The sequence below is a fragment of the Colobus angolensis genome, unplaced genomic scaffold, assembly GCF_000951035.1.
Source record: "Colobus angolensis palliatus isolate OR3802 unplaced genomic scaffold, Cang.pa_1.0 Scaffold124, whole genome shotgun sequence".
NCBI classification, from domain to species: Eukaryota; Metazoa; Chordata; class Mammalia; order Primates; family Cercopithecidae; genus Colobus; species Colobus angolensis.
In genome coordinates this window covers 3,488,670-3,499,660 of record NW_012113586.1, presented here as the reverse complement: position 1 = coordinate 3,499,660, position 10,991 = coordinate 3,488,670, and the positions used below count along the sequence as shown (strand labels likewise).

General features: G+C 42.2%; 1 protein-coding gene across 3 annotated transcripts in view; it reads left to right on the top strand.

The window, feature by feature from the left end:
* Positions 1-7,327: 7,327 nt before the first annotated feature.
* Positions 7,328-10,991, top strand: part of CD101 (CD101 molecule) — a 34,952-nt gene continuing 31,288 nt past the window's right edge. For all 3 annotated transcript variants that reach the window (XM_011933080.1, XM_011933079.1, XM_011933077.1), the window contains exon 1: positions 7,328-7,438. In XM_011933080.1, the coding sequence (XP_011788470.1) occupies positions 7,351-7,438 (88 nt within the window). In that variant the 5' untranslated portion in view covers positions 7,328-7,350. The remainder of the gene's footprint in view (positions 7,439-10,991) is intronic.

Sequence of the window (10,991 nt, the reverse complement as noted above, 5' to 3'; positions counted from 1 at the left end):
AAAAAAAAAAAAACATGAATTCTCTGGAAAAAACTCAATAAAAGCAAATTTTTTTTTAAATGCTATCAATTTTGATATGAGCAAAATAACTGTAAAAGATTGAGCAGGGTGGGGAGGATAACAGAAACATGGGAGGATTCTGTACTCCATTGGCTTCACAGATGCTGAAGTTCTTACTCCATTTTAAAGACATTGAACCTGAAATTTGTAGAGAAGATATTATAGGTTTGGTTTTTGCAAGAAAGTGGCAAGAGACTCCAGGCAGCAGACCCATATTCAGCAGAAAGGCTTGGGCCTGTGTCAAGAGATTGGTGAATGACTGTGCATGTATATGTTGAGGTGGAAATAAAATGTCTAAGATCCATGGAAGTCTTTTTATGATTCCCATGTTTACCTGACATGTTCTCTTGATTGATCAACTAACAGCCCAAATTGTGTCAGATAAGAAAGTTTCTACTGTTATTGTTCCCATTTTTATAAATGAGGAAACTGAGACATAACGAAGTCAAGTGATTTGCTCAAGATTTGAACCCAAATCTTTCTGACTCTACAGTCTATGCGTGTTCTAAATCATTACACCAGCCTCACTGCCTGAATATGCCAGGCATTTGTTAAGTATTTGTTGCACAGATAGAAAGATGAGTAAGAACTAGCCCCTTCCTTTATGAAATTTGTGGTTTTAAAAGATAGGGAGGTGTATAAATAATTCATTTTATTACTATATAATAAGTAAACTTAAAGAAATTCACTGACATAGCACAAACCTTTCTTTGGATTTCTATACAAAATGTTAAGACAGTTTTCACTTAGGAGATGCAAACCCAAATTTTAAAATTTTTAAATGAATAGGCATTTACCAGGTAGGAAGGGGACAAGATGCTAAGCAAAGGGGATAGCATTTGCAAAGTTAAAGAAAGAAACAACGGTAAGGTACATTCGGAGAATATAAGTGATTCTGTATTCCTGAAGGTTGAAAGTTAAAGCACAGGGTGCTGAGAGTGTTCCCCGGGTTCAGCTCACAGAGATCATGTCAAGAAGTTTGGACCTGATCCTCTAGAAATCTTTTGGAGCCACTGAAAGAAAAATTTGGAAAGTGAATGGCTGTGTTTGTATTTTAGATCACTCTGTCAGCAAAGTAGCAGTGAGAGACAAAGCTGGAAGACCAGAGGTGCTGCCTTAGTCCAGATGAAAGCTCAAGGCTCTCAATTGTTATGGCAGTAGGTAGAATTAATTCATAAAAGATTTTAAGGAGGACTGATAGGATTTCATAACTGAATGTGATGCATGGAGGCCAGCCATGGGTCTGGGTCAATACTGGTGCATTCAACCATGATGGACAATACCAGTGAAAACAGAAAACAGTGATTTCAGCTTTAGACTCAAGTTTGAGTTTCCTGAGGAACCTTCAAGTGGAGATACTCAACACCAGCTAGATGGTCTGGAGCTTACGGGAGAACTTGGGGTTGGAAATCTATTTGAGATTGTCAATATAGAGATGGGGAATGAGATGCAGCAGGGTGAGGAAAGAAGGACTGAAGACAGAACCTTGGAGAAGATTATAATGTCAAGTGGCCTGGAGAAGAGAAACCAGTGAGAAGCAGACTGAGAAAGAACTTCCAAAGGGGTAAGGGAAAATCCTGGAGAGAGTGGTGTCAGAGGAGGAAGGAAAGAATTGCAAGCAAGTTTACCAATGGCCAGCCACACCTGATGCCACAGAAAGACCAGGGCAAGTGAGCAGTGTTCACTGTTGTCACCCAGGAAGGCTGTGTGGATCCATGCCCAGATTTCAGTGGGCTAAAGTGGCCGTGAGAATTAGGAAATCAAATAGAACACAGAACACCAGGAAATGGTCAGAAGTTTGAAGAGGGGAGGGAAAAGGAGGTGATTTGGAACTAGAGTAAAAATTGACTATTTAGTAGGATAGGAGACACTTGAGCTTCTTTATGGGCTGAGTAAGCAATGGATGGGTGTCTGGCCTCAAGGGGGTAGGAGGGATCTGGGGTCTAGGTAAAGGGAACTTCCTGTCTCCTCTCCTCCTTTCTGCCTCTCTCTAAGGCCTATTCTGATCCCCTCCCCTAAACTTTTTTTTAAATCATAGCTTGTTGTCAACTGACCCTCCATAGGAAATTTAAGGAATAGCCCTTCCCAAGGAAGTGTTCACTTAGAAAACAGGAGATGGCGGCCGGGCACGGTGGCTCAAGCCTGTAATCCCAGCACTTTGGGAGGCTGAGACGGGCGGATCACGCGGTCAGGAGATCGAGACCATCCTGGCTAACACGGTGAAACCCCGTCTCTACTAAAAAATACAAAAAGCTAGCCGGGCGAGGTGGCGGGCGCCTGTAGTCCCAGCTACTCCGGAGGCTGAGGCAGGAGAATGGCGTAAACCCGGGAGGCGAAGCTTGCAGTGAGCTGAGATCCGCCACTGCACTCCAGTCCGGGCGACAGAGAGAGACTCCGCCTCAAAAAAAAAAAAAAAAAAAAAAAAGAAAAGAAAACAGGAGATGGCCCAGGATCCCATCTGTTTCTCTTTCTCCTCTTTTGCCAGGAAGCTAAACTCGCCCTATTTTGCACCCCATGGTTCTTTGCCTCCTCGGTAGAAACCTAGTTCATGCTTTCCTCACAGGTAGGAAGAGTTGTCATCCACCTTGAAAACCTCTTCAGCATTGGTTAACTCATCAGCTCCTGGTGAAGCTGGGCCAGTGGGAAGGAAGAGCAAGAAGGCCGGGGAGTTGGGACCTGGGCTTCATCCTCCATCACTGGGGCCAAGTCACAGCTGGGCCTATGCAAGGCCTCAGTTTCTTCCTTTGTTATATGAGGGAGTTGACTGAGATCACTGTGGTCCCTTCTTGTAGTGTGACTGCTTGGTGTTATACACATGCAGAGGGGAGGCTCAACTGCAGGGCCTCCCTCACGTGGGCAAGTCCAGGCCCTGTGGAAGGGTAATCAATTTGACCTGAATTCAAAGAGCTCAAGTGGGGAAAGGGGTAAAATATTGACCAGCCTCCTGCTGACCCCTTAGGGTTCTTTCCCCCTCCTCCAGCCATTCACTATCATACACCCTGCCTCCTGTAAATCATGAGTAGCTAGCTAGAAGGTTTGTTAGAGCTCTGAACCAAAAGTGAGAAGGCAGCCTTAGAATCCTGTCATTTTCTAGCCATGATACTGATATACTCTGAGTCTGTTTTCTCATTTGTAAAATGGGATTAGTAATACCTACCACATAGTGATAAGAGGTATTCTATAAGACTATATATGTAACCTGCCTTGCACAGAGCCTGTCCAGTACTCACTCTCTCCCTCCATCTGAGTCAGGAACTTCATTTTTACATTCCTTTCAAATGATACAATTGCAATGCAACAATTCCCAAGGTAAAAGAATAACTGTCTCTCTTGCTGGCTCTATTTTTTCTTTTCTTCTTCTTTTTTTTTTTTTTGACAACAGAAAGCTTCTTTTTCCCCCCAGAAAAGAGGCAGCATCACCCTGTCAATGTTAAATTCTGGCAGAAATGAAGCCACTAAAATGGAAAGAGAAAAAATATTTTGGCAACAGCCAGGAATGAGAAATTGCATAGCATTTACTGGGTTATATATATTCTATGGATACAGGATACTCTCTATTATTGGCAATGATTGTCTCTGTGGTCAATGCTTATTTCTGAAATAATTCTCTTTTCAGTGCACATGGTGGATTGATTGCACTGATGGCCTCAGTTTGTTTGTGTTAATCTCTCCCTTTGCTCTATCACTTTGCAGTTCCCCTCCATAAAGAGGCAGAGTATATATTAACCCATCTCTTGCCTTTGGAGTTGGTCATGTGGCTTGCTTTGGCCCATGGGGTGTTAGTGGTCATGATGTAAATAGAAGCTTTAAAAAATGCTGTTGTGTTTCCACTAGTTCTTTTGGACCCCTGATATTACCATGAAAATGTGCCAGTCCAGCCTGCCAGAGAGATGTGAGAGACATGTGGAAGAGAACTGAGTCATCCAAGCCAAGGCCATCCTAGACCATCCAGCTCCTGTCAGCAGGACATAGCCCCATTAACAGAGCCACCCAGCTGACCCATAGGCTTGTTAACAGAAATAAATGTTTGCTGTTGCAAGCCATCAGAGTTTTCCGATTGTTACACAGCAGTAACTACTCCATTCACACACATTTGCTGAAAGCGTTGGTGCCTGGGGGTGACCCCCAACTTCTGCAACTGAAATGGTGAATAAACTCCCGTATTTTGAACCTCACTGATTTTATAGTTAGCAGCCTGGAGAGCTTGTTTGAAATCTCCATCCTAGGCAGACTGCCCTTTAATTGTTCCCTAAATACAACCAGCACATCCCTGCCTCTGTCTCTGCCTCTGTACGTTGTATTTGTCCACATTGAAATGTCCTTCCTTCTCCTCCCTGCCTATTTGCATCATACCAGATCTCCAAGGACATGACTTTAAAACCAGCCTTTTCTGATTGACCTCCTGCGACTGTTCCCTGCCTTTTCAGCCTATTAATTCAGGTTATTTCTTGCCTGAGCCATAGATTGGATACCAGACCCATGTTTGCCATATATGGCTGCTGTTTTTTTGTTTGTTTGTTTGTTTGTTTGAATCTCAGCTGTTTATTAAACTAGATCCCAAGTTCCTGGAGGGCAGGGCCCTCTTACATCTCTTTTATCTCCCAAGCCTTGTGTAGTATCTTGAAAAGGGAAGTACAGGGCCTTTCACTTAAGACTTTAATATTTGTAGGTTGACCATCACTGGGGGGCTAATTGTTACTTATCGTTGCTAATGAATAAAACCAGAAGAATGGATGAGTGAATGGAGGGATGGATGGATAGATAGATAGAAGATAGATAGAAGATAGATAGATAGATAGATAGATAGATAGATAGATAGATAGATAGATAGATAGGCTGAGATAGATAGAAGATAGATAGATAGATAGATAGATAGATAGATAGATAGATAGATAGATAATGTTAGATGCTTCCAGACCCGAATTTGTAGAATGTACCCCGTTCTACTATAATTCTCACTAGGAAAATAAATTTTACTTTAAAATGCCACCTTTCCCCTGAAGATTTTACTGACCTCCCATTCATTCTCTCCAGATTAGATATGCCGTCTTCCTTTCCTGATATCCCTATGTGACAGTCAAGTTCTTACCTGCTCACCTCCACCATGCCACATGGCACAAGCAGCAGCTCCTTGAGATCAAAGGCTGTAGCTTAATTATGTATGGATGTCCAGCACATGGTAGGGTGCTTACTGCACAGGGAGTACTCAGTAACTATTTGATTATTTTATCTATCCTGCCTCTGTCTTTCTTTTAAATGCCCTACTTCAGCCCCTTATTATTGCTCATAGAGACAACTACAAAAACCTTGTAACTGACCTTCTTGCTTCTAGCCTTATCTCCCTTCTTCACCTTTCAACCTGTTAGCAATGCACACATAATGGAATTCAACTTAAAAGGAAAATCCAACCAGGCTATACTCCCACTAAAAATCTTCATGCTTCCCTCTTCAAGGTATTAATAAAAGCCAAGCTCTTAGGCTTGGCACGTAAATTACTCAGATATGCCTATCTTACCTGTGTAGATCCTTCTTTCACAACAGCCTCAACTTTATTCCAACAAGATAGTACAGCCTGTGTGTACTATTCATGCTACACGGTTACTTCCCAACTGTACCTTGGCCCCTGCCTCTCTAGATGACTCACTGACTCACCTGGCCCAGCCCAGTCCATCCTGACCTTCCCTCCTGCCCACCAATTTTCCCCACCCCCACAGGTGTTCCACTGATTGTTGACACATTGCATTGTGATTATTTGATTTAAGTGGAAGCTTCCTGAGAACTCTAGCACTAGCGTAGTATTAAATTAGCCTAGGTTCAGGACCAAGTGTTGCATTTAGACACTCCTCTGCCCTCCTTGGTACCTGGGTTCACATCTGAGTAACAGCCCATTAGCGTAACTGCCCAATGGGTTCTCCCTGCCTGCTGCCCAGATAGAACAGTTTTATCAAGACAGGAGAATTGCAGTAGAGAAAGAGTTTAATTCGCACAGAACCAGCTAAATGGGAAACCAGAGTTTTATTACTCAAATCAGTCTCTCCGAAAATTTAGAGACTGGAGTTTTTAAGGATAATTTGGCAGGCCAGGGAGTGGGGAGTGCTGATTGGTCAGGTAGGAGAGGAAATCACAGGGGATCGAAGGGGGTTCTTCTTGCAGTCTTCCATTCCTGAGTGGGATCAAAGAGCTGGTGGAGCCAGATCACCAACCTGGATGGTGCCAGCTGGTGCATCAGAATGCAGGGTCTGAAAAATACCTTGAGCACCAATTTAGGTTTTGCAATAGTGATGTTTATCTAGGAACAATTGAGGAGGTTGGAATTGTGTGGCCTCTGGCTGCATGACTCCTAAACCATGATTTCTAATCTTGTGGCTAATTTGTTAGTCTTGCTAAGGAAGTCTGCTCCCCAGGCAAGAAGGGGGTTTGTTTCCAGAAAGGGCTGTTACCCTCTTTGTTTCAAAATTTAACTGTAAGCTAAATTCCTCCCAAAGTCAGTTTGGTCTACAACCAGGAATGAACAAGGGCAGCTTGGAGGTTAGAAGCAAGATGGAGTTGGTTAGGTCAGATCACTTTCACCGTCATAACTTTCTCAGTGTTACAGTTTTTGCAAGGGCAGATTCATAGGGCAGATGAAGATAAACTTCAATGTCTCGTGATGGTGATGATGGTAGCTAATATTCATTGAGCACTTACTATGTACCAGATATTGTTCTAAGTGCTTTAAATAAATGAGCTCATTTGGCATTCACTGTAATCTTATGGGGTACATACTATTAGTATCCTCATTTTAGCAATGAGGGTTAGGAAAGGTTAATTAAGTTTTCTAAGATTACACAGCTACTAAAACTAGAATCTGCATGCAAACCCAGGCAGCCTGACTCTAGAGCCTGTAACCTTCAGCACCACCTTGTGTCGCCCCACGTTCATGTTTTCCAGGGGCCTTCTCCCATTTCTCAGTCGTTTCCTCTCCCAAGAGCGGAGGAGAAGGAAGGGCCAAGAAGACAACATTTCTCATGGCTTTTTAATTTATTCAGTTTACCTAAATTCTCTCATCATTACTAAATGACACATACTGAGCCAGGTTGAGGCCTATCTTTTCTTAGTTTTATCTGTATCTGTTTACTTAACCACGAAGATAACTTTTTTACTCCCAAATTTGAGTGATTAGTAAAGAGCTATATAATGTAACCAGTTTTGCTTTTCGCAAGCCATCTCTGTCTCAGTGGGCTGAAAACCACACTATTGCTTCCTCTTTACTTTGCAGTGAGAGCACAGCATTTGTCACTCAACCTCTGAATGTTAGTGACACTGCTGGGACGGGAAAGGACTGTGCTGGCCCCAATGGCAGGCTTCTCATATGTGGCATCTTTCTTTCTCTTTCTGAGTAAGTTTCATAATCCTTTATGTTTCTCTTGTCACAGGAGGTAGTCAACTCAGGGGGCTAGGTGATGGAACAGGACAATTTGGTCTCTGCAGAAACAACTATGCCATATATTTCTGATGTTAGCAATGATTTTTGACTTATTGATGACAGTTCTTGGCTTACCTAGACATCCTTGAGTTCCAGGGAGGTGCAATGCTTGGTTGAGTCCCACGCACATGATTCCATTGTTTTTTACATTTGTGTGTGTTGCCAGATCTATCAGTTTTGCTTGGCCCTGGCTTTACTCCTCTTCCTGGGCTGATCATCCCAAGAGACAATAAAAAAGCCTTGTGTCAGGCTGGGCGCAGTGGCTCACGCCTGTAATCCCAGCACTTTGGGTGGATCACGAGGTTAGGAGTTCCAAGACCAGCCTGGCCAAGATGATGAAACCCCGTCTCTACTAAAAGTACAAAAATTAGCCAGGCTCAGTGGCAGGCGCCTGTAATCCCAGCCACTCAGGAGGCTGAGGCAAGAGAATCGCTTGAACTCAGAGGGCGGAGGTTGCAGTGAGCTGAGATCAGGCCACTGCACTCCAGCCTAGGCAACAGAGTGAGACCCCGTCTCAAAGAAAAAAAAAAAAAAAGCTTTGTGTCCCAAACTGAGAGGAGACCTTAAGGTTTGTCTGATATTAAGGCTTGATGGAATAAATATGCCTTGCAGATATGACTGGATGGAAAGAAAGGTTATGAAAGTACTTAGTAGTTTTAGACTATGCTAAAAGAAGGTTCTAGATTTCATCTGTGAGTGGAAGAGGAAATTGACTACTGAGAGACTGAGAAATGGGCAGGAAGATTCACTTGGCTCTGCTGAGGGCCATGCAGAGGGACTTGCCTGATCTAGGGGCATTTATGTATGTTAGAATAGGATGGAAGAAGAGGAAATTTGGAGGTAGAAGGGAGAATCAGATGAGTTGAGCAGGTAATGGAATAGCTTCAAACCAGATAGCAGGTACTTTTTAATGCTACAGTTTTCATTAACATCTGGTAAAGAGAATAGACCCCATCTCGGAATAATGTGTAAAATGCATAAAATAAAGTGCATAGAATTATAGAGGAAATCAATCACATTGAAATACAGGTATCAAAATGTTTTAAATATGTTGTAATGCAGTAATTTATTTGCTTCTTATTTATGGATTACATAATAAGATCTACAGGTAGGTCTGTTAACCACCAAACTTCAAAGTAATGATGAGTATAAATAACATTTCAATATATCTTAAGTAGTTGTAATGTGATATGAAGATATCTGTGGTTGTCTACATTCGTAACTGAAGAAAATACTAAATTTCCATTAGAGGTAAAAATGAAAATAAAGATGGAAGATTATTTTTCACCCTGGTTTATGGACCCTTTAATCCTACATGTGGACCCACTTAAGAACTCTTGCTTTGTATTTATAGCTGGGCATGGTGGCGCACACCTGTGGCCCTAGCTACTTGGGAGGCTGAAGTGGGAGAATCGCTTGAACCTGGGAGGTGGAGGTTGCAGTGAGCCGAGACTGAGCCACTGCACTCCAGGCTGGGAGACAGAGTGAGATTCCATCTTAAAAAAACAAAAACAAAAACAAAAAATCCTCTTGCTTTAGAGAGACTGGATGGAGCTAGTGCAGGGACCCGAATGGCTGGAATGATTGGGAAAGTAAACCAAGCTGTATCTGGTGTGACCAGGACTATGGTTGAAGAATTAAAAGAAAAGAATACAGCATTCAGCACAGAGAGGTTGCTTCATAAACATTGATTGAGTTAATTGTGCTCTTGTCTCTAGGTACATACGATAGTGTGAGGTAAGAGTCAGACCTAGAGCCTGCAGGAGAAGTTGCCAGGACCACTTGCTGAGTGATGGATGCCTGCCAGACTGACTTGGCGGGTGTTGATGGATAGGTGCACTGGTGGGATCCTTTGGGGGCTGGTGTGTTTCTGTTTTTTGGTTAAGTTGTCTGAGTGTGATTCTCAAGTGTATGTGCTTTGTGTATTTGAACTCTTATGTTTGCTACATATATAGTGGGAAACTGGGTTTACATTGTGCAATAATTCATAGAATTGCAAATTCTGTCTCTTTTTTTGGTAAGCAGTCTAGAAGGCCTGGGGGAAGGAAAGTAGTAATCAAGGCTCAAAAAGGGGAAGCTGGAAGCTTTTCCTTAACCCATTTAAACAATTACCTAAACTGGGTTATAGATTTACTTCTTCTAAATTCTGACTCATCCCAAGCACTAATTTTGTGTAGAAGCACAGTTTCCATGTGAAGAATACATAAATCAGGAAGTTACTTGAAAAAGCTTTGGAAGTCTGCTGTTTGTCATTACAAATATAGAGGGGAAATGAAAGAAATTATTTAAATAATGATCAATTGATCAATTACATTGGTTAGCAAATGTATACTTTGTCCTGATTTTTTTTCAATAAATATAAGGACTGAACAATCCTGATAGAAAATGGTGCCATATGAGATTAATGTCATGGGTCAGTGAGTTCTCGGAGTTAGCAGTTAGCTTTGTTTGCCTGTCTATTTCCCCCACCCTAACTAGCTGCCCTACAAATAACGGCCATTAACGTGGCAGGGTTTGGGGGAAGGGCTATTGTCTGTCTTACTGAGATTGCATTCATGAAAAATAAAACAGATTCCACTTAGTATGGATGGAAGCTGTCTCAGCCTCCAAGCATATAGGGTTTTTGAATGTGTAAAGAGAAAGAAGCTGCTTGTTATGTTGGCTATTCCTGAGGTAGGTTTTGTATAAGGTAGCATTATTTGAAACTGCTCTTTTTTTGGTATCAAAAATGGTCAAGTATGTGTCGTTTTATAAGGTTCAACCTAATTGTTTTCATTCAAATAATACTGCAATGGCAAATTTGACAATTCAAGTGATATTTTTAAAGAAAGTCAATACCATCGAGGAATTGTTAGTGTTTTGAAAGCATGATTCCAACGTCAGTATGTCAGTGCCAAGCTTTGTACTCATCAGCCTACAAGAATATGAGCTATTTTTCAAAAGTAGCTAGCCCTCTGCCCATTGAAAGAGAAAGCAAGAGGGCAGTCCTCACAGGTGTTTTTCGGAGGGTGGATGATATGTACTTGAAAAAACTCAGAGAGAATATATTTATAATAAGATCCTTAAGCTGATGCCCCAGTGCATAGCCGTTTGAGTTGATCTCTGCCAGTCATGCCTTCCACCTGAAAAATACCTTTGAAATCTCCACACTATTTCTTTCAGTTTTCTGAGAAAGTAGTATGTCTTACACTGTTTGGGGTATTGTAGCAAAAGTACCATAAACTGGGAGGCTTATAAACAACAGAAATTTAGTTCTGGAGGCTGGGAAGTCTAAGATCAGGGCACCGGCAGTTTGGTGTCAGTGAGGGTCTGTTCCTCACAGCGCCTTCTCACTGTGTCCTCACGTTGCAGAAGGGGCTAGTGAGCTTCCTGGACTCTTTTATTTTTTTATTTTTTTTTTGAGACGGAGTCTTGCTCTGTCGCCCGGGCTGGAGTGCAGTGGCCGGATCTCAGCTCACTGCAAGCT